At 39.1% G+C, this 24,962-nt stretch overlaps 1 protein-coding gene across 1 annotated transcript in view; it reads right to left on the bottom strand.

Moving 5' to 3' along the window:
- The window catches only part of RALGAPA2 (Ral GTPase activating protein catalytic subunit alpha 2), a 479,248-nt gene that overhangs the window by 191,198 nt on the left and 263,088 nt on the right, over window positions 1-24,962 (bottom strand). Inside the window, 4 exon segments of the mRNA XM_042781969.1 lie at window positions 163-318; window positions 2,264-2,387; window positions 13,313-13,384; window positions 17,062-17,833. Of these exon segments, the coding sequence (XP_042637903.1) occupies window positions 163-318; window positions 2,264-2,387; window positions 13,313-13,384; window positions 17,062-17,833 (1,124 nt within the window).

The following is a 24,962-nucleotide window of genomic DNA, read 5'->3' as shown; positions in this document are numbered from 1 at the left end:
TTTTTTTTTTTTTTTGTAGGCTGAGAAAGAATGAAACTGATTTGGAGTCCAGCGGAAATCAGTCTTATTCATTCTACCCCATGGCCTCCCTCCAGTTCCAGAAAAGCCTCACTTACAAATGAAGGAGGCTAAGAACGGTCCCTGAGGAGGCCCTTTGCTTACCTTTTTGGTGAGTGAATCATCTGAGTCTGATGGCATCCTAGTGGAAACATGGAAAATCACTTCCACAGTTGAGGTAGCATAGTAGGGGGCTGTCTGACCTGTGCTGCCATTGCGCTGTAGACCGCCCATGAACCCACAGTGAGTTGAGAGGTCCACCTGGTAGAGGTTGCAAAGGGAAAAAAGAATGAAGATCAAATTGAGCTGTTCTTATTCACTAAACAGGAATATAGATTAAAAACAATTCTAATTAATGTTATGTCTGTCTTTCTGATTACAAATAAATGTAACACAAAGTTAGTCAAAATTAAAATATTAAAGAAATAGAACCTGAAAATTTGAACTGCTCCTTAATCCTACTGACCAAAGAAAACCACTATCAAAAGTTGGATGCATATTTCTTCCATTCTTCCCTATCCTCCACCCACTATATACAAACACAGAGAGAGTTTCCCTACTGATGAGTTTGTAAGATTTTCTGCTTTCTCAATTAGCTAGTATGGTAATCTTTATATCTGAGGTGAGGGAGCACTCAAAGGAGTATTTCTATAGGAACATTTGCCAACATAACAACTTCTCCATTTATAGCTCAGGGACATTGATGACATTTTTTATGTTATGTCACTGTTATTGCTATGCTTTTCCAAAATATTCCACCACCATTAGCATAAACTCAATGGCCCCAAACAAAAGCTTCCCTGCAACCCAACCCCCAACCTATCAAGAAATTTATCCTCCCCTCCCCTCCCATCCCTGGTAACCAATAAAAATTTTCCTTCTATGTATAAAGCCTTCCTTGACTTTTTTTTATAATAGTGGACGAATACAATATTTGTCCTTTTGTGACTGACTTATTTCACTCAGTGTAATGTCCTCCAAGTTCATCCACGTTGTGTCATGTTTTAAAAGTTCTTCATTATTCTTTAGGGTTGCATAGTGTCCACTGTGTGTACCACAGTTTGTTTATCCATTCCTCAGTTCATGGGCACTTAGGTTGTTTCCATCTCTTTCCTATTGTGAATAGTGCCATGATGAACAAGGATGTGCATATATCTGTTTGTGCCCTGCCTCTCACTTCTTTAGGATACATACCCGGTATAAACTTACTTGACTTTTTTTTTTTTTAAAGTACATGATTTTACCCCATTCCCATCTCTATATCCTGCTACTTGTTAACACTGAGCTCTCAGAGACAAGTGACACTTGCTCTTAATTGATGCAGGGAGTTTATCAAAGCACAGACAACTGAGAAACCAAAAGAAACATAAGAAAACTGTTTTCTGTTTTATCTATTCTGAATTCTTCTATATTATAGGGACCTCTGGTAGCACAGTACCTAAGGCATTTGACTGCTAACCAGAAGGCTGGCGGTTCGAACCCACCAGCCACTCCTCAGAAGAAAGGTTGGGCAATCTACTTCCATAGTGATACCACTGCGGAAACCCAAGGAGGGGTCACTATGAGTTGGGTCCGACTCAATGGCACATAACAACAACAACATTTTCCCACTGATTTATGTTCCTGCAAATAAACAATTGCTTGTGTGTGTAAATGTCCGTATGTCATCGCATTATTTAAAAAAAAAAAAAACAAACTTTTTCCATATGAATCATCCTGGTATCTACCTTAGGGAAACAGGTTGCTATCTAAACCATCATAGGTATGATATTCTATTTGTATTACAACATCTGACTCCATTCAACCCCTTCTTCATCTTTTCATCCATCAAGTCATTGTTTTCTTCTCTAATCTCCATATTGTGGCCAAGCCCATTGCTTTTCTGCCCACATCTTGTCTTCTCTTACTATAAACGGTCTATGGATGGGTGAGGCCATCTGACTATTTCTGACAAAAAGCAAATGAAATAATATTAAGAGGAAAGTAAGAGAAACAAAAGTTCATGTATAAACAGCTGAAAAGCAACCAAGAAAAGAGGTCAAATTTAACACAATCTTTAACTCCAGAATACTACCCATGCTGTTTTAATATACATATACACACATATACATATATATATAAATGAAATAAACAAAATCAATGTCTAGTTTATACACATCTTTAAATAGTGACAGTCAATAAGCACCCGTAGAATGACATGAATTACCTCCCATCCAAGTCCAGCAACAAAGTCTTCATACGCTTGGCTCCCTCTTTCATTGGAGAGGATTGAACACTTGTCTTCTTGACCTTCAGCAATGTAAAACACTGCAATTTTGTGTGTTTCACGGCTGTAAGTTTTTAAATTTACAGGAGTTAAGAATTCTTATAAAAAAATTATATCTTCTTACTACCACCAGTATGACTGCCATTATGCAGTTATTGTTTTATTGAACTCTTACTAGAGGTCAGTCACTGTTTTAAGAAGGTTTAAGACATAATCTCATTTATTCTTCCCAACCACCCTAATGAGATAAGTATTATCATCATCACTTCCCTTGTGCAGGTGGCTGAAAGGAGGAAAAGGAAGGATACAAAAAGCACACATAGCAAGCAGTAGACCAGGAATTGAAGCAAGGCAGTCTGATTCCAGAGATCACACTCCCAACTATACAGTCTACTTATTACCATGTCAGAGAATAACGTTTGGCAAACTATTTCTACTTTTGGTTAAAAAAAAACCCACAAAACTCTAAAAACACTTCAAACAGATATCAGCTGTGAATAGATCTATGTGGCTGTCCATGTTTTTCTTTCTAAATTTTGAGATAAGAATATTGGGTAGTTTTCTCTGTTTGGAATTGTAACATATGCCAAGACTTCATGAAAAACAGAAACTTCTTCCAACAAGAACATATTTAGGTACTTTCTTTGCATGTGTGTGTAGATGTACTGACCTTGCACTCTGACTATTCTGAAGGTACTTGGTGAGAAAGAACCTCTTTTGTCCACATAAGCCCTTTATCCACTTCCTCCATAAGAGCTGATAAATCAAGTAAACATGATATGTACTTGAGGAGAGAAGCTTGCCTTTTTAGTTTTTGTATATCTAGCACACTCCTTTGCATATAGCTGGACTGAAGCACAGCTAAATCTCTGTTGAGCTGGCTGGAGATAATGTATTTCAGTGTATTCATAATCAACTTATACAAATTAAACCCTTAAGTGCCAAAATAAATGGACCTATAACCAGTAATTTGGTGATAGTTTAGAGATGAAAACACTGTTCTTATTCAAATAGAGCTTTAAATAAGAACTACTCATTTCACAGCTCCATCAGCCAAGAGTTTTACTCTTGTCTCTCTCTTTTTTTTTTAAATGTGAATTACCACTTCCAGGGCAATTCTACTTTTCTTATGTTTGCATTAAATCTGAAAAATATCATAGGAACAACTCTCTATCAATTGCTCAAACAATATGAAAATATTTCTATTATCTATATTTCAACATTGTAATCTGATTAGACATATATTTTGGCAGAATTTGATGTCCAGATTGTAATGAATTCTCAAATATTTCCTTCTGTGTGAGTTATCTTTTACTTCATGTTGTTGTTAGATGCCGTCAAGTCATTTCCAACTCATAGCGACCCTACGTATGGCAGAACAAAACACTGCCTCGTCCTGTGCCAGCCCCATGATCCTTGCTATATCTAAGCCCATTGTTGTAGCCACTGTGTCAATCCATTTTGCTGAGGGCCTTCCCCTTTTTTGTTGACCCTCCACTTTACCAAGCATGATATCCTTCTCCTGAGAATGGTCCCTCTGACAACATGACCAAAGTAGGTGAGACAAAGTCTGGCCATTCTTACTTCTAAGGAACATTCCATCTGCACTCTTCCAGGACAGATTTGTTAGTTCTTTTAGCAGTCCATGGTACTTTCAGCATTCTTCGCCAACACTACAACTCAAAAGCATCAATTATTCTTCAGTCTTCCTTATTTATCGTCCAGCTCTCACACACATATTAGGCAACTGAAAATATCATGACTTATGTCAGGTGCACCTTAGTCTTCAAGGAGATATCTTTGCTCATCAGCACTTGAAAGAGGTCTTTTGCAGCAGATTTTCCCAATGCTATACATCGTCTGATAGCCTGACTGCTGCTTCCATCATTGTTGACAGTAGAACCGAGTAACATAAAGTCTTGGACAACTTCAGAGCTCTGGTAGTATAGTGCCTAAGGCATTTGACTGTTAATCAGAAGGCTGGCAGTTCAAACCCACCAGCCACTCCTCAGAAGGAAGGTTGGGTGATCTACTTCCATGGTGATACTGCCTCGGAAACCCAAGGAAGGGTCGCCATGAGTCAGATCCGACTCGATGGCGGTGAGTTTGGTTTGGTTTGGTTTGACAACTTCAATCTTAATAAGCAGAAATGAAAGTAAGCAATTAGGGGAAGAATTTTCTTCCCTATTTAAATAGTTTATTCCATATAATAAATATAATCAGAAGAAAAATTAGAAAATATAGAAACAGATCCAAACCCACTGCTATTGAGTCAATTGTGACTTATAGCAATCCTAGAGGACAGGGTAGAACTGCTACATAGGGTTTCTAAGGCTATAAACCTTTACAGAAGCAGACTGCCACATCTTTCTCCCACAGGGCAGCTGGTAGGTTCGAACCACTGACCTTCTGGTTAGGAGTGGAAAGCTTTAACCATTGTACCACCAGGGCTCCTCCATAGAAAGGGAAAAGAAGAACAACAAAAATCACTTGTAATCTCAACACATAAGCAAGGAATACAACTGTTACCATTTTAGTGTACATTTTTGCGCACAACAATGAAGCTACTCTATTCTGTTGTGCAACTGATTTTCTTCACTTAAAATATTCATGAGCACTTTTTAGTTCTATGTGCTTCTATAACAAAGTTGTTAATGGCTGGGAAACATTCCAATATACTTATGTACCTTATTCTTATTTAAATAAATCATCCTTATTAGCATTTAAGTTGCTTTCAATTTTAAAGATGTTGACTTAGTTATCTAGTGCTGCTCTAACAGAAATACCATAAAACCAAAAAAACCAAACTCACTGCCAGTGAGTTGATTCGATTCATAGCGACCCCCTCCTTGGGTTTCCGAGGTGGTGTCTCTACAGTAGTAGATTGCTCAATCTTTCTTCCAAGGAGTGGCTGGTGGGTTTGAACCACCAACCTTCTGGTTAGCAGTCAAATGCCTTAGGCACTATGCCACGCTAAGTGGATGGCTTTAACGAAGAGAATTTATTTTCTCACAGTTCAGGAGGCCAGAATTTCAAACTCAAGAGTACAGGGTCTAGGTTAAGGTTTACTCTCTCTTGTCACCTCTGGACAAAGGTCCTTGTTCTTCAGCTTCTACTTCCCGGTTCCCTGGAGATCTCCATGGATCTTAGCATCTATCTTATCCCATCTCTCTTCTGCTCACTTGCTTTAATCACTCTGATATCTCAAAAGAAACTGACTCGAAATATATTTTACACTAATCCTGCCTCATTAACATAGCAAAGACAACCTGTTCCCAAATGGGATTATAACCACAAGCATAGAGGTTAGGATTTAAAACATTTATTTTGGGGGGACACAATTCAACTCATAACAGACATTGTCACAGTATTTTTAATATTTTCTTAAAATATATTCATAGATGTAGAATTCTTCAGTCACTGACCATTTTTAAGGTTTTGATACATTCTGTCCACTGCCACCAGGAAGGCTGAACATCCTGAACATTATGACTAGCAAGGCATGAAAACATCTTCTGGAGTGGATCCCTGGATGGACAGGTGTTGTAAAGAGAGGGTATTCCTGTGGTGATAGGTGGAAGGGCAGATGCTCTATTGGAAACCTTGTGCTCTCAGATTTTCAGAAAGCTTCTCATGCAGTTGAGAGCTCTGGAACTACAAATTTACTACAGCCATTTACTGTTGTTCCAAGCAACAGAAAGGGGACACTAACATCTTAGAATATGACTAGCTAATTCCAAGAGATGGGAGGTCTGGTGGTGTAGTGCCTAAGGCACTTGACTGCTAACCAGAAGGTTGGCAGTTCGAACCCACCAGCCACTCCTCGGAAGGAAGATTGAGCGATCTACTTCCGTAGTGATGCTGCCTCGGAAACCCAAGGAGGGGTTGCTATGAGTCGGAGACAACTCGACAGCACATAACAACAACACAATTCCAAGAAATACAATAACCTGAGGCTTAAATGATGACATAGGTCATAGCCTATGACCTAAAAGACTGTCTCTTTCAGCAGTCTCTATGTATTTTGGTCTTCAGCATTTCATTTTTTCTATAGTACATACTTTACATAACATAAAAATCCTCTCAGGCTTATCTGAGATGTTTTTGTTTCTTCTCTTCCAAGTGAAAATTCTTTACATTGTAGCTGCTCATGGGTCTTTGAGTTCTCACTAACTCTTGAGCACTAAGGAACAACTGACTGATGTAGTGGGGAAGAAAGGTGACCTTTAGCTGTAAACATTCATCAAATTTCACATCTTCCAAAATGTTAGTACCAGGAGAGCCTGCGAAGATGCAGACTGTATCTGGCCTTGTTAAGAGCCATGTTTCTTAAATAATTATTAACATCAACAATACTTCATATCCACACACTGCACAGTCAATGCCTGAAGGAGCAAGTAATTCAGGAACACATATATATAAAACCAATGGTTTCTCCCATCTCATTAGAATGTATTTTTCTTCATTATTAGGAATAGATCAAAATAGGTCTGTTTCAGTATGCTGTCACATTAAAAAACAAAACAAAGAACTTCAAAGTTCATTTTACCAAGTGGTAGCATGAAGGCATTGATATTTAAAAAGAAATCCCACTATTATTTACATGTGTGCACATCACACAATTTATACCTTTAACTTCATATTATATAAACAATGGTTATACGATAATCTCTAATTTTCCTGAGAACATGTTAAGAAGGTACTATACCTCAACAACAGCCAGATAAATTGATACCCAAAATAGGAAATAGAAATATCTTAACTAAAACTTCAGGGACAAGTTATGTTTTTACCTACTGAATGGCCAACACACAATGACATTCTAGGTTTCACATGGCTTAAGAGTCCCAGGCTTATTTCTCTTTTTTTTGGGGTGGAGAACCCCGAAAACATCCTTTACCATAAAATTAGTGGACATCCTTTTAGATGTTAAAACCAAACCAAACCAAAACAAAATGAAACAAACAAACAAACAAACAAAAAAATCTCACTGTGACCCCCTTTGGGTTTCCAAGGTGGTAAATCTCTTTGGAAAAAATTGCCTGTCTTCCTTTTGTGGAGTGCCTGGTGGGTTTGAACTGCCAACCTTCCGGTTAACAGTCAAATGCCTTAGGCATTACCTGCCAGAGCTCCTTTTAGATGTCAAGTAGGCACTACATTCAGGAGTTGGGGTTTTAAGCAAAGGTTAATCAAGGTGCAAAGGATTTGCTAACCAGCTATTCAAAAGGCATATTTTACTGTAACAGCACCCCAAGGAGCTAATAATTCAATTGTAACTCACAAAACTAAAGTGTATTAACACTCAACAAATTGGCCACAATTACAAGATAAGAAGCACAGAATATTTCAGCATGTTTGAAAAGTGGAGTTTGGAACTAGAGGATAACTTCTTGTTAGCCACCACTGAGTTGACCCAGCTCATGGTAACCCCATTATGTGTGCAGAGTAGAACTGCTGCATAGAATTTTCAAGTTCTGTGATTGCCAGGCCTGTCTTCCGAGGTGCGTTTAGGTGGGTTTGAAGCCAGCTAGTTTAGAAAACTTTTTTTTTTTTTTTTTATCTTTTAGGCCAGTTAGGCTAGAGAGAAAGCCTCTTATCACTGCTGGGGATGGTACCTAGGGGCACCATAAGCAATAAACAAGCTCTATCAGCTAAACTAGAAACACCCCCACCCCGCTTCCTACTGACTCTCCTGCTTACAGACCCAGGAGCATGTATAGAAAGAACTTCTCCCTCCCAGAAAGCTAAAACTCATGTCAAGGAAACAAAAGTCACTGGAACTATGTCACTGGTGCTACATAGACCCATTTCAGAAGCCAGTCTATTGCCACTTCCATGCTAACCTATAACCCCGCCTGCTATGATAAGGCAGGACACCTCCCAAAACTGCCCCCGAAACTATGAATATGTGTAACTTTCCTGTTTCCTGAAACCTATAAAACCCTAAGACACTCCCTTTCGGGGAGGCAGTTGCTTAGTGGCTCTTTATAGCCCACACTGTCTCCATTTTCACTTGCTAAATAAAAATAAAGGAACCTGCCTGAGAAACTTTTTTCAGTCTCAACTGTTCTTAGTAGAGATAGGCAAGGATCTGTTGAGTCCAATAAAAAAAATCTCTGATCCTCTTCTATAACAGGTTCAAACCATCAACCTTTATGCCAGTAAATAAGTCCTTAACTGTTTGTGCTGCCCAGGGCAAAAGGAAGAGGAAATGAATCCCAGAGTCCTTCAGAAGAAATCGTTCACAGAATTTCAACAGTCTCTGTTCTTCTAGAGAAGCAGAAATATAACAGTAATTGGGAAATCAAATCTGAGGATGGGCAATGTGAGGTATAACTGTTTTATGCTTTTCACTTCCAATGAGTTTTATTTTAATTCTTTAAACTCAAATCTGTAGATTCATAGCTTACCATAAGCTTCACTTGAGTATCAAAAAATGTGGTTTGTTGTTAGGTGCCATTGAGTTGGTGACTCATAGCAACCCAGCATCATCCTCACAATTACTGCTATGCTTGAGTCCGTTGTTGCAGCCACTGACTCAATCCATCTCATTGAGGTTCTGCTTCTTTTTGCTGACCATCTATTTTCCAACTGTAATGTCCTTCTCCAGGGAGTGGTCCCTTCTGATAGTATGTCCAAAGTACATGAAATGAAGTCTTGCCATCTTCACTTCTAAGGAGTATTCTGGCTGTACTTTTTCCAAGACAGATTTGCTCTTGCTTCTGGCAGTCCATGGTATAGTCAATATTCTTCACCAATACCATAATTCAAAGGCATCAATTCTTTTTTGGTCTTCCCAATTCACTGTCCAGCTATCACATGCATATGAGACAACTGAAGATACCACGTCTCAGGTCACGTGCACTCTAGTCCTCAAAGAAACATCTTCACTTTTTAACACTTTAAAAAGGTCTTTTGCTCAGATTTGCCCAATGCAATAAGTTTTTTGATTTCTTAACTGCTGCTTCCATGGGTGTTGATTGTGGATTCAAATAAAATGAAATCCTTGACAAATTCAATATTAAAGATGTAAGGACATTTAAAATGACAATGGAGTTGCCGGCCTCTGACTAGAGGATGGTTCCTTTTTGTAGGCACAATTATGAATGGACTTTTTAGTCCTACCTCTTTCTTAATCCTTGTGAATTTCATGATACTAAAATATTTACCACCCTACACAAGAGCAACAAAGTCATCTAGAAGAAAAAGACCTCATATCCTTTCTGCAGAGGGAACCTGGTTTGGAAGACCCATACCAGCACATTACCAAGACTTGGAAAATATACACAAAATAGTTCATGCCTGAATGTATGTGTAACTATAAGAAGCTCTAAGAAGTCCTGAGTGACAAGGAAGATACGTGGGAACTCCGAAAAGTGAAGAAGACAAAAGAAAAAATAAAGAAAACCTATGATTCCCATATAGTAGCTAATATAAACAAATCCATCTTAACACTAGATGGTTTTGAAGGAGTGCGAGGAAACATGTAAGCTTAATATGGTTGTATCTGCTTTGTCCTTAGGAACATAACAAAAGGATTTTTGTAAGAAAAAAAGCATATAAAAGAAATGGCAGTTAGAGTTTATTGATTATTGTGTTTACAGCCTGTTCAAAAATTCAGACCACCAAAAGAGTAAGAGGATGAACATGATAGGTAAATCATAGTGACATGAATCACTTTTTCTTGAAAGTGAACTTTAAGGATGTGTCACCTTTTGAGTTTTGCTCAAAATTAAAAAATAAACAACAAAAATCACAACAAAGATACCTAAATACTTATGATGATAAAAATATTTTTTCAGTCAGTACATAACTCAGCAAAATAAGTGTTAAGTAAAGGAATAAAGTACCTGAAAATGGAAGCATGACAGTAGATAAATGACTGACTGACTGACTGCTGAATGAAGGAAACAGAGAACGCTAGTATTTTCCCCAAGTTCTAGGACAGGACCTCTCAAGGCATATTGGGTTCAAGCAAGACTTGTTATTTCATTTCTTCCTCCTTGCTTCCTCATCCATTTTCCATTTTATTCAATCCTAGCAACAATCTAAAGACTCAATCTAGCCAGTAACTGCACTAGCCTTTCAAAACATATAGTTCTATGCAGACAATCTTTGCTCCATTTCCTTCTTCTGCTTGTATGTCTCTACTTTAGCTTGTCTTTGAGATGGCTTATTAATGAGGTTAGGATAGGCCATGGAGGAGCTAGCAGTGTTATTTTCAGCTGAGTTGTTCTTGGTTTTGGGCAGCTCAAACTCTGCCACATGATAGTAATGGCACCAAGTCTGCTGTGGAAAGTGGCCAAGAAAATGATGAGCATGTTCATGAATATTATCTCCTTCACCTTTGGAGGTGGACTGGTATTAGCTTGGAAGAGATTGAGAGCATTGGCCAAGAGATAAAGAGTCTGAGAGAAAGACTTCTCAAAAGAGGCTTCAACTTCTCACTCATCCCATCAAGAAAGGCCACCAGTGAAACATATCATTCTCATCTGGGACATGGCCCACGTCAAGGTATTTGGAGCTGGTTATCCAAGCCTGGCAACTCTAACAGTGAATGACTGGTATGAGCAGCACTGGAAATATGGACAAGGGAATAACCAAGACAACAGCAGCAGAGTTTAAAAAAATCAGCTCAGCAACAGAAAGATCAGGAACAAAAGGAGGAAGAGGATGATGAGAAAACAGTACAGACAGACCAGGAGTGGGATGACTGAAAGACACCCATCCTAAGGGTTATGGCAACAGAAAAAACATGGGTTAATCTTCTCATGACAAGATGGGGCTAGAGGGGCTCATATCTTCCCCTCCAAGGAAAGCTGTACAGTCTTCCCCTCCCAGGGCTTCTGCTTCGTCTGTGTACAACAAATGCAAAGACACTTCATCTTGCTTTGCATTCAATAAAATGTCAAATAATTCAGTTTGTATTTGTACCCTAGAGGATGAGCCAACAATCTTGTTTCAGCGTTATTCTTCTCATCACGGTGTAGTCTAATTTCTTAAGTGGAAAGAAAAGAGCATTGAGAAATGACTCTATATAATCAATGATTGTATGAATTCTCTTTAAATATAATAAAAGTCCCTTCTATCACATGAGTCTTTGCAGAAAAATAAAAACAAAACTTATAGCTCAAAATTTACTAAAAACTTTATGAATTAAAAAAGGGGTTAGTAAAATGTAGTGAATAAAATACACTTATATATACTTTAAATGCAGTGTGAAGAGTTAAACAATAAACCTGAGGAAGATTTTCTGAATTTTTCACTTCAGAGCAGATACAATATTAGACCAATATGCTAAGGAAGAGGGGGAGGAAGCAGTTTTTTGTTATTTTTTTTCAATATTTTAAAAAACTGAAACAATTTCTCTCTTCCAAGACTTTCAAAGCACCTATTATGTACCAATTGCTACATTTACTCTTCAGTTAGAAGGTTCTGGAAGCATGCATTCTCCCAAATCAAACTTTTCAGGGCTGTGACCTCATCTTTAGAATCTCTTCTGACATTGTATGGAAAAGGCGTAGATTTTAGAATTTGACCAGCTTTGGAGAATTATAATATAGAATTAATTTGGCTTACTAATAGAGATTTATTAATTAAAACATGCTGGTTTTAACTTTTCCAATATAAAACAAAGACTACAGAATGCTAATGCATTGGTGCTCAGCATGGGTTATACAGTCAGACTCACTTGGTTGATCCAAATCATTTGTCCCTGAATGTGATGAGGGACCATAAGCAGGTTATGTAACCTAGGTAAGTCTCTGTTTCCTCATGTGGAAAAGAGATTGTTGCAAAGATTAAATGAGAATATATGTCAACTGTCTGCCATATAGGAAGATGATAAAAGGCATATTATTAGGTGGGAATACTGACTTCCTCTTAGTGTAGCAAACATGAAAGTTTATTATTTAAGGGTAAAAATATCAAAGGCATGATATGTGCTAATTTAAGATTCTAGGGTACAGAACTACTCTTTCTGTTTTAAAAATTGTGATTTGGGTGAAAGTTTACAGAGCAAATTCACTTTCCATACAGCAGCTCACATACACTTTGCCCCATGACATTGACTACAATTTACCACAATGCAACAGCTCCCTTCCCAATTCCTCCCCAAAGTTATCTCTTCCCTGGGTCCTTCCTTCCATGTACTCCTGCCCCCCAAGCTGTCTCCCTGTGCATACAGAGCTCTTCAATCCTCCCATGATTTTTCTCTCCAAGGAGTGTATCTACCTCAGGTAAATGTTCACCTCATATGCCTGTCTTCTGTCTGGGTGGAAGCCACAGGAGTGTGTTCCATTCCAGACCTGAAGGGCAGCTAGGGGCCAGTCTCAGTGGTTCTATCAGGCTCTATCAAAGCAGCAAACCTGGTTCCTTTTTTTTTTTCTTTTAAATGATTTTGAGTTTTGCTCCACATTGTTCTTCCATTCTAACCAGGATCTCCTACATAGATCCCCCTCCAAATGGTTGAGTGTAGTAGCTGGGCACCATCTAGTTCTTCTGGTCTCATAGTCGTATAGGCTGCGGATCGCATGGTATACCAGGTGCTTGGACTAATTGTTTCCATGTGTCTTTGGTTTGCTTCATTCTTCTTTGCTCTGGATGAGGAGAGACCCTTCGCTGCACCTAGATGGCTGATTGCAAGCTTTTAAGATCCCAGTCACTACTCGCCAAAGGAGGAGGTGGAACAATGTTTTATGTAGTATGTTATGCCAATTAAGCTTGACATCCCCTGTAACTATGGTCTCGAGCCCAAAGGTTCAACTATTCACTCCCTCTGGGAAGCTGGCTGTGGCCAAGAAGTGACTACAACTTGCCTTGTCAGCTCTACTACATATCTGGGAATTCTCACAGAATATATCAATTCACTTATCAAAGGTTACACAACTACTCTTAAGTGGCTCTCTAGGCATATTCATTCCTGTAGCTCTATTTGTTATCCAAGAACATAGAGACAGGAATAAAGTAGTTTAATATACTTTCACATACCACTGACGGGAATCCAAATTTTTTAGCTCTCTTAATAATTTTGAATTTTTCTTCAACAGATGAAAGTTCTTCCTGTAAAGAAAAAAGCATGAAAGAAAAACCATGGATCACAGACCAATCTTGCCCATTTCTAATCAATGAACAAACCTACCTATAAGTAGGTTATCATCCATTTATACATCTATTGCTCACATCATTCACTCCAGATTCGAGATAGAAGCCTACAGAATGAACACCAGCCTCCTTAAAACATTCAAAAGGCATCAAAATTCCACTGTATCCCTTCACTCTCCAGTGACATTGGAGGGCTCTGTGGTCAACAGATGCGTGACTGAATGTTTTTATCTGTGCCTGTTTTTCCTGTCAGCCCTGCTGTGAATCTCTTTTACCCATCTATGGTAATTAAGGTTGTGTGTCAACTTGGCTTGGCCTGGTTGAGTGGCTGGGCAGCTGGATGTAGTACTCCCCATGATGACACTGGTAATCAACTCCATGGTAAAATCTACGTGAGCAGCTGTCTGAGGGATATGGTCTGCTTCCTGTATATAAGGAGAAGCCTTGGGGAATGGTCTCTCACTTATGGCACACTTAAACCCTGCATGTACCCATGTCATTGTTCAGCAGCTTGCCATGCTCTGCCGATCCTGGAACTTTTAATGGACTTGAATTAATGGCCTGTGTGGTTTGGTGATACCGCTGTGCCTTTTTACTTGTCAACTTTGGGCTTGTCAGCCTCAGCAGCAAGCAGCTGTCTGTGTGAAGAAAAGCCTCCAGCTTCAGTGGGCCAGGAGCAGGAGGCAGAGCTGAAGCCCAAGGTTGAGGGCTTTCATCCAGCCCCTAGAGTCTGGCACTTTGAACTCAGACTTAAAGCCTATAAAATTGTGAGAGAATAAACTCCTGTTTGTTCAAGCTATTCCATTTGTGGTATAATCCTCTCAGAGCAGCATTAGGTAACCAAAACACCCCTCAACCATTCCCAAGTTGCTCACAGTAGATTCCACTATGGAGATGATTACCAGTCTCATCATTAGGAATACTACATCCAGCTGCCCAGCCACTCAACCAGGCCTAGCCAAGTTGACACACAAACTAAACTACCACAATTCCACCCCCTGTCAACTTGGCACCTGTACAGATCTTGAATGGGTGGCATCCATACAGATCTTCTTCATTAAGTGGCTCTAATCCCTTAGTTCCTGAGTGGAGACCTCCCCCTTGGACTGGTGGGCCCCGTTCCTCTACCTCTTGGGCATGGTAGCTCTGCCCCCTCTCTCTTAGGCAGCAGCTATGGCTCCATCCCACTGGCCCACATGAATGAGCAGCCCCACACTCCAGAACCAAGTTGGTGAAGGTCTAACTCCTTGAAACTTAGAGGGCTATGGTCGTTCCACCCCTAAAGGCCATGGTCCTACCCTTGAAGCTGAGGCTGCTCTGCTTCCCATTTCCTTGGTCTCTCTGCTTGTGCTGATTAATGCCGAAGGCAACCCACTCTGTAGGAAATCTTCCTGCCCAAAAAGCACTGTTTTCTTGCTCTGTGGGCCAGCCAACATGCTGCTCCATTCCATGCCAGTCTCTACTACCAATTAACATCTGAGGGCAACCCACTCTGCCAGGAAGCTGCCTACCCAAAGGCATCCAGCCTTCTCCTCCGTGGGCTGGTAAGGCTGTTGCTGTCTTAGGCCAGTTCTCTTGGCTCTGCTCCTGCTGTATCTCATGCCAGTCTCTTGGCTCTGCTCCTGCTCTCTCTCATGCTGCATTCTGGGGTCTCTCTGTCAGGGTCTCAGGTCAAGGACGCACTCCACTCCTGTTTCCACATTTTAGATATCAAAAGGGGCTTTCATCCAGCCCCTACAGCCTGGAACTTTGAACTCAGACTTAAAGCCTCCAAATTGTCTGTAAGAGAATGAACTCCTGTTTGTTCAAGTCACCCCATTTGTGGTACATATTCTTGTCAGAGTGGCACTAGGTAACCAAAACAGAATATGGTACCGAGAGAATGGAATGCTGGTCTGACAGATACCTAAAATGCAGTAACAGGAGTGGAGTGCGTCCTTGATCTGAGACCTCGGCAGAGAGACCCCACTATGTGGCATCAGAGACCACAGTAGCAGAGCTGAGAGACTGGAATGAGAGACAGCAGAAGCAGAGCCAAGAGAATGGCATGAGACAGCTATAGCCTTACCAGCCCATGGAGGAGAAAGCTAGATGCCATTGGGTAGGTGGCTTCCTGGCAGAGTGGATTGCCTTCAGGGATTAATTGGTAGGAGAGACTGGCATGAATTGGAGTAGCAGGTTGGTCGGCCCATAGAGCAAGAAAGCTAAGTGTCCTTTGGGCAGGAAGATTCCTGGTGGAGTAGACTGCCCTCAGGCATTAATTGGCAGAAGCAGATAGACCAAGGAAATGGAAGCAGAGCTGCCTCCGCCACAAGGGTAGGAACAGGCCTTTGGGGATAGAACCACCATAGCCCCCTAGGTTTCAAGGAGTTAGACTTTGGTTCTGGAGTGTGGGGCTGCTCGTTCATGTGGGCCAGTGGGATGGAGCCATAGCTGCTGCCCAAGAGTGAGGGGTCAGGGCTACCATGCCCAAAAGGTAGAGGAACGGGGCCCACCAGTCCAAGGGGGTGAGGTCGCCACTCAGGAAGTAGGGCATTAGAGTCATCCAGTGAAGGAGTTCTGTACAGATGCCAAGTTGACAAGGGGTAGAATTGTGGTAGTTAAGTTGTGTGTCAACTTGGCTAGGCCTGGCTGAGTGGCTGGGCAGCTGGATGTAGTATTCTCCATGATAAGACTGGCAATCAACTCCATGGTGGAATCTACTGTGAGCAGCTGAGTAGCTGCCTTAGGGATATGGTCTGCTTCCTGTATATAAGAAGAAGGCTTGGGAATTGTCTCTAGCCTATGGCATGCTTGAACCCTGCATGTAGCTATGTCATTGTTTGGTGGCCTACCATGCTCTGCCTATCTTGGGACTTTTAATGGAATTGAATTAATGATCTGCTCTGTGGTTTGGTAGTATCAGGACTGTGCCTTGTTACTTGTTGACCTTGGGTTTGTCAGCCTTAGCAGCCAGAAGCTGAGTAAAGAAAAGCCTCCAGCTTCAGTGGGCCAGGAGCAGGAGGCAGAACTGAAGCCCATGGTTGAGGGGCTTTCACTCAGCTCCTAGAGCCTGGCACCCTGAACTCAGACTTGAAGCTCCAAACTGTGAGAGAATAAACTTCTATTTGTTCAAGCTACCCCATTTGTGGCATCTATTCCTGTCAGAGCGGCACTAGGTAACCAAAACAACATCTCTGTCCTTAAAAGTCCACTCTAGTTCAAATCCATGCTGTTCCACCACTCCCCATTGAATTCAGTCAGTACCTTGAACTCTTGTACCACTGTATCTTTCAAAAAAGTTATATCAAGCCTACTTCTCTCATCAGATGTAAGGTGGAAATATGGCTTATTAATCTGTGTAGTCCATTAGCACCTTGTATGAAGGTAGAAACAATAATGGATGAAGCAGAATTAAAAAAAAATGCTTAATACCCTTTAAAATATACAACAGATATTTGGATTTCAATCTGTGCATCAGTAGAGCATAATTAGTTTCAGCCTTAACTTTAATTTAGCAGCAGAAAACAAGTTGTAAATGTTCAAACAGAGAAAATCTTCATTTCCATTCTCTGTTTCCCTAGACCCAAATTAGTAAAAGAACAATCACATGAAAACAACAATAAAATAACTGAAGGACTACAGTGGATCATTACCTTCTGTCCCAAGAATTCATTCCCAAGTCATTAAGCAGCAACCTGCAGAAATAGAAGGGTCCTTGTGGCTCCATTGGCATGGGCTGACCCTGACTAGTGACTCTCATAGCAGAGTCAGAGTTAGATCCCTGAATATACTCATCTTCTTGTGCGTCTTGGCGCAAAATGGCCTCAATGATTTCCTTCTCTTGGTCATGGCTCATTCCGCATGGGGATGGGGAAGGCTCATTTAGATTTAGCTGTGATGATAGAAGGCACTCAGGACTTGTGTGGCCAATGTTTTCAAGTAATTTGTCAAGGACATCTTCTCCTTCTTCAATTTGAGAAAAGTCTTTCTGAGGTCTCAATGTTTGCTGATGCCAGCCTGAAATAAGAAATGAAGGATTTCTTCCATTGGGAGCAAAGCAGTCTTCTAAAGGTCCATATAGAATTTTACCATCCCAAGAGTACTTCCCTGAGATATCCCTCATAATTACTCTCACATCAGAGAGGGCAGCCACTGGTGGGCTGCTTGCTGATTTCTCTGTGGGTATCTGAAGATACGATATGAGGGTGCTGTCATTAAATACAAACAGCTGCAGGTTTGGGCTCCTGAACACCTCAGAGGACAACTCAGAGGAGTCTACATGGGTGTTATCATGGTTCTCACTGATGAGGCTGTGAAGCATGGCAGGGCCCCCATTGAGGGGGTAATGTCCAAGGTGGTTCACCAGGTGGGCCATCACCATCCTAGCAGTAAGAGGAATCAGTTCCAAACTTCTTCTCTTCTTTTCTATAAACATTATTAAAGAAAAAAAAATGACAGTTGTGAATGAAGATTAAAACTGAACACCATTGACTGTAAAATGGAACAACCACTGTGGAAAACAGTTTAGTGATGCCTTTTTAAACTTAGAAAATATCATTTAATCCAGCAATCCAACTACAAGTATATATCCTAAGGTAGTCAGAGCTGATAGATACATGCACCTATGTTCACTGCAGCACTGTTCATGATAGGAAAGAGATGGAAACAACCTAAGGGCTTATCAATGGATCAGTGGGATAAATAAACTATGACATATACACACACAATGGTATACTATGCAATAATAAAGAATAACAAAGAATCCAAGAAACACCTCATAACATAGATGAACTTAGAGGACAATTATGCTGAGTAAAACAGGTCAATCACAAAAGATTAAATATTGCATGAGTATACTATCATAAAAAGTCAAGGAAAGGTTTACACACAGAAAGAAACATTCTTTGATGGTTACCAGGAATAAGGGGGCAGACTGCTAGCTAGGTAGGAGCCACATATTGATTTGGTGAAGGGAAAGGCAATATACCAAAAGTGGGTGACCAGCACAGTACAGGAAAAGGGAGACATGGAGAGATGCATAAGAGTTATAGACAACAAAGGTAAACACTATTACAACATATGTCATTGAGTTGATTCTGACTCAAAGTGACCCCCTTTGGGGTGTCTGAAGTGGTAAATCTTTACAGAAGAAGATTGTCCAGTCTTCCCTCCATGGAGTGGTTGGTGGGTTTGAACCACCAACCTTCTGGTTAGCAGTCAAATGCCTTAGGCACTATCCCACCAGAGCTCCTTATTATATACAATACTGCATTAATGGTAATAATAAACATTATTATTACATAGGCAGAGACAGACAAGATAACTGGGTATGGGTAGGCAAACAGGAGTATACCCATGAATATGCATACAGGATTGTTGTTGTTGTTGTTATGTGCCGTCGAGTCGACCCCCGACTCATAGCGACCCCTCCTTGGGTTTCCAAGGCAGTATCACTACGGAAGTAGGATTGCCCAACCTTCCTTCCGAGGAGTGGCTGGTGGGTTTGAACCGCCAGCCTTCTGGTTAGCAGTCAAGTGCTTTTAGCCACTATGCTACCAGAGCTCCTTGCATACAGGATAGGCAGATGATATTTTTGCATTTGTATTTGTATATGGTGTAAAAATGTCCATACATACAGTAGTGCTAACAGGGGGAAAAGTTAGGATAACTTCTTAGCCACAACCAAAGATCTTGAAGGGGTGAGTTGCTGGACCTGCAGGCTCAGGATCATAGCTGCAGGGGATATTAAGGTCAACTGGCATAACATAGTACACAAAGACATTGTTCTACACTCTACTTTGGTGAGTAGTGATTGGGATCTTAAAAGCTCTTGAGTGGGAAACTACTGTTCTCTCCTCATCCTGAGCAGAGAAGAATGAAGTAAATCAAGGACACATGGAAATAATTACACCAAGGACCTACTGGACCACATGAACATCAGCCTCCATGACCCTGAGACCAGAAGAACTAGATGGTGCCCAGCTACCACTGCCAACCACTCTGAAAGGGATCAAAATTGGAGATCCTGGATAGAGTGGGAGAAAAACGTGGAACAAAACTCAAAATCATTATAAAGAACAGGCTCACTAGTTGGAAAGAGACTGATGGAGCTCCTTGAAACTATGGCCCTTAGTCATCCTTTAGGCCTAGAACTGAACTCATTCTTGTGTCTCAACTTTCACCCAAATAATAGACAGACATATGAGGTGAACAATAACACCAAGGAGATAAGCACTTCTTAGAACAATCAACCACATCAAAAGGGCAGCATCTGCCCAAGGATAAAGGTCAGAAGCAAAAATGGATAGGAAAGAAGGACAAAGGGAAATGGTAACCACAGGGAGGAGGTGAGATGAGTACTGTGGCACTGTGGGGATTGCAATCAATTTCACAAAACAAAATGTGTATGAACTGTCAAATGGAAAATCAATATCTGCAAACTTTCACCCAAATCACAATGAAAAGGTAAAAATAAAACCAACTGAACACCAACAGATTTCACTGTGTACTTAGAACAGTTGCTTTTCTTAGTCTAGATTTTTTTTTAACTTTTTGTCTAAATTTAAAAGCATAATTTAAATTGATTTTTTAAAGATTAAGCTTACATGAAGATTTCATTCCAAAAGGGACATTTAAAGATCTATAGATGAGATGATAAACAAAAGAGAAATTTTCCTGTCTTTAGAGATTGACAGAGAGGTCAATTTCCTCAGTTGTATGACTGTAGAGCTGGTTGCTGGCTGGTGGCTGGCTGGTGGCTCGGAGAAGGGGCTGGAGAAGTTAATTCGCTCCCCTTAGTAGGGTAAAAGGAGCTCTGCTGCTACATGGTTAAGGCATTTGGCTACTAACCAAAAGGTCTGTGGTTCAAACCCACCAACCACTATGTGGAAGACAGATGGAGCAATCTTCTTCCATAAAAATTTACAGCCTTGGCAACCCAATGGGGGTCACTGTGAGTCGAAATCAATTTGATGGCAGTGATTTTTTTTTTTAGTACAATAAAGGTAGACCTGATGAGGGTGAAGTATATTTGAGTAATCTGCTATAATAATCATTGTGACAATTTAGGTTTTGTTTTGGTATTTTAAATATTTAAGAGAATTTGACATCATAAAAATCCATAGAAATACAAGGCTTTACATATATAGTTGATGATTAAATCTCTGATCTACAAAACTTTAAAGATTTAAAATGTACAGAAAGACTTTGACAACAGCATGTAAGTGGACCTTGTAAAATGTCTGAGGTAGAAAGGGGAAGCAGATACAGTAAATCTGTAAACATGAACTGAAATGACTATTTAAGCTTGTGAGAAATTAGAAGAAGCAGAGAAATTTTAATCTGTCAAGATTTTTTTAAAAATGCACATTCATCTAATAACAAGGGAAAATAAAACTTTTCACTTCAACAAAAAATTACCAAATTTTAAAATAACCTAAGCTATATTATGAGCTAAATGTTTTGGAAATATTTAGTTTCAAAATTCACAACAGTAACAATAATGAAACAAATAACTATAAACATGCCTTTTCATGCTAAGCACTCTCCCCTTCAGACATTAAAAACCCAAATGATTTATTTAAAACACATCAGTTTTATAAAATTCTAGAAGAAAAATTCAAATCCCAAAATCAAAGAAATTATGTGTGATGAATGAGAACAAGATTGTCTACAGTCTTCTTAGATTTCTTAATTTTAAATTTTAATAAACATCATCTGCAATCAGTAATGCAAAATAAATGTTCATGTTAAAAAGTTCATTTTTTTGAATGTAGAAGTGTTGTCTACATTCATCTCTGAAAATAATGTCTTTGTTCGTTACCCTAGTAGAAGAAAATATAATCTCCATACAGCTAAGAAATTTTAAAGTTCTCAATTCTCTTTAATTTGGTTATAAATGCCTCTGACTTATAATGTCTATATTAACTTTTTCAAAAGTTAAAGACATTTTTTATTCATGCTTCTATCCCACATGAATATATGCCCCATCAGAAATGTAAATGCCCGAAACAAAAAATGGCTGGCTAGGAGATTGAGATTATAATGTAAGACACTTAATAATGATGTCATAACAGAATTGATTATAAAACTCTAATGAGAAAGGTCCAATTTGATAAAGCCCAAGGCAGAAACTAATAGAAAACCAACTTTCCTCTACTTTTACTCACAGAGGTTATGCTTTCAATATGAAATAAACATGAAATTGTGTTTTATAAAAGTGCTGAGTTCTATAATAGAAAATTTACCTAGAACTGTACTAATAAAATCATAAACCATGATATGCCCAATAAAAATTCAAAATACTTTTGTTACTGAAAAGGTAAAATAATTATTTGTGAATAATATTTCTTCTCTGGCTAACTTCAGCTAAATCAACTGCCTATGGTCTCCTTGGAAAATAAAGGGAAAAAATCTAAACTCCATTAAAGGAAAAACACACCCTTAACTTCCAAAATATATTCCAAATAATCTTTATTTTTCTCAGTTTAGAGATGAAATATGAAAGCAGTGATTTTAATGATTTTTGGACTTTCATTTTTGAAGCTCCCTTCTTTTAAGCAGTCACATACTAAGGATTAAAATCCAAGCACATGTGTGTGCTCTTAATGGCCCTTCTCTGAGCAGGGCCAACTGCCCCCTCAGGTGTAGACAGCTGTGTCTTCCTTTTAACTCTACCTAAAAGGTCCATGAAAGAATCATGTGAGAATAGATTAAAAAATATATATATTGCTTTATCAAAAATGTTATCTAACTAGAAGTTAGGTTATGAATGGTGAATTGTGCCACTGAGTGGAAAAAGTATATGTGTATATATATATCCTCAAATACCAGTGCACTTTGTTTAACCTAAAAGATCTAAGCTATCATCATGTTCCCTCTTCACTCTGAACAGGAGGTACTCACTCAGCAAGAGCATCTGTGCATGCCAATAAGTTTTTTAAGTTTCTTGTTTTTTTATTTAGTAAATATGTTAGTGAATTTTAAGAAATTATTTGCCAGAGAAGTTTAAATAATGATTTTTAGTACCAAAGAACTAAGTTAGGACAGGTTTGCTATAAGGTTCTGTGGGTTTCTGAAGAATGAATATACAACTCAAAGAGTGTTGTTCTACATTAAAAGAAACAGCTGCAGGAAAAAGAAAAGTGGTACCTAAATTTAAATGTGTATTTTAGATTTCTCCCTTTGCACTTACCTATTAATTTTCTGCTATTTTGGAAAGACAAGTCATAAGTGGTGAACCCATTTAAAGGATAGCCATGTAAGAGGGATGTAAGTGAATGATTTTAGGGAAAAGTGAGTTCATTTTCTTGTAAAACAATGAACTACAAGATAGGAAGAACAAAAGAAATAGAACAAGGGTAATTTTGATTATTTAATAAAAATATGATTTTAATTTATAATTGTGGGAAAAAAGGAAATATTGCAGCTTAACAGAACAGTAAAATTCCAGAAACAGACAACTAAATGATAAAGGCAATCTTAGAGTACAATATGAAATTGTACCATGGACAGATCACCACAAACAAAAATCAAAAGAAGAGTCTTTTTGTGGCACAATTTCAGAGTAAATAATATTTCAGAAAATTAGGCATTAAATACTAGATCCAAATTCTACCTAAATTACTTCTGACACACTTAGGAAATTCCCTTAACCTTAGTTTTCTCTTCTATAAAATGGAGCCCAAATCAAGACTGTCAGATTCCAAATCCTTGTCCCTAACTGCCTGACTGCTGTTTCACTCTTTGTTTTTTTGTCCTCCCCTCACCCATTCTCTTCATTTCAGCCTTAACCTACTCTAGACTCTACAGTACTACAAGCATAACCCTGGACCTTGTCTCCTCACCTGGCTACTTACTGCTTCCATTTTCTTTCTGCTCTCCACGAAGGGCCTCCCAAGAGGAGTGTTCTCAATGTTCTAAGCGGTCCTCCTAGAGGTCACTTGCTCATGCTTTCTAGCTTTAGGCCAACCACTCTGCTAAAAGTGCTCTGGTAAAACTCACCACCTAATGCTTTCTTGGGAAATAAAACAGTCTTCCCACCTTTTTTTTTCCCCATCCTCCCTGAACTTTTTGAATCACCTGGCATTACTGAGTTCCCTCTGCACCTTATGTGTTTTCTTCCCTTGGTTTCCTAAGTATTACTCTTTCTTGGTTCTTTTTCTTTTTCTTTGACTTTGCTCTTTCAGTGAGATTCCCTCATTCATCTTCTTCCTTCAAGGATGTTTTTACCTTTAAGGTTCCATACTTGAACCTAAGTTTTTAACTTTCAATACTCGTAAAATTTAATATTATGATGTAATAATCCACATCCTTTTTTCTTCCTTTTAATTTTGAGCCAGTTTAAGATTCACTTGTAGTTATAAGAAATAATAGACAGATCTTATATACCATTCACCCAGTTTTCCCCAAGAGAAAACTTGCATAACTGTTGTCCAACCTTGAATACTGATACAATCCAGGAACATTATTCAGAGTTCACCAATTTTACATGTGTGTGGAGTTGTCATGAGTCAGGATGGACTCTATGGTAACTAACAATAAAAAAACATGTGTATGTGTATTTCTCTCTCTCTCTCACTGCCATTGAGTCAGATCTGACTCACTGCGACCCCTCCTCTGGTTTCCGAGGTGGTATCACTAAAGAAGTAGATCGTCCTTCTGAGAAGTGGCTGGTGGGTTTGAACTGCTAGCCTTCTGGTTAGCAGTCAAATGCCTTAGCCACTATGCCACCAGAGCTCCTGTATGTGTATTTAGTTCTATACAATTTTATCACATGGAGATAATACATGTACACTTTTATAAAACTACATTTTATTGAAATATAGTTTATGTACAGTGAAATACATAAAACTAAAGTGACATGGGTCAATGCATTTTTTTTTTTCCGCAGTATCCCACCGCCCCGCCACCCGGTAACCAACAAAGAACGCATCCTTCTATATATATATATATATATAAACCTTTCCTTGACTCTCCACAATAATGAACCAATATTATATTTGTGCCTCTGTAATTGACTTACTTCACTTAGCTAGCATATGTCCTTCAAGTTCATCCATGTTATATGGTGTTTTGCAGATTCTACATTATTCTTTAGTGGTGCATAGTAATTGCATTGTGTGTATGCACCATAGTTTGGTTATCCATTCTTCTGTTAATGGGCACATAGGTTGTTTCCATATTTTTGCTATTGTAAATAGTGCTGCAATGAACATGGGTGTGCATATATCTGTTCTTCTCTGGCTTTCACTTCTTTAGGATATATACCTAGCAATGGGATTGCTGGGTCAAATGTTATTTCTAGTTCCAGCTTTGTAAATAAGTTCCATACTGTTTTTCACAGTGGTTGTACCATTTGATAGTTCCACTAGCAGTGTATGAGAGTCCCAATTTTTCTACATCCTTGCTGCATTTGTTATTTTCTGTCCTGTTGAACTTTGCCACTAGTGCTGGGGTGAGATGATAATCTCAGTGCTGTTTTGATTTACATCTCTCTGATGGCTAAAGATTGTGAGCATTTCTTCATGTATTTCCTGTTGTTGTTGTTGTTGTT

This window comes from Orycteropus afer, unplaced genomic scaffold (genome assembly GCF_000298275.1).
Source record: "Orycteropus afer afer isolate SDZICR_OR568_19922 unplaced genomic scaffold, OryAfe1.0 scaffold00208, whole genome shotgun sequence".
Lineage (NCBI taxonomy): Eukaryota > Metazoa > Chordata > Mammalia > Tubulidentata > Orycteropodidae > Orycteropus > Orycteropus afer.
Note: the sequence above shows the minus strand (reverse complement) of the source record. Positions and strands in the feature narration are given on the sequence as shown.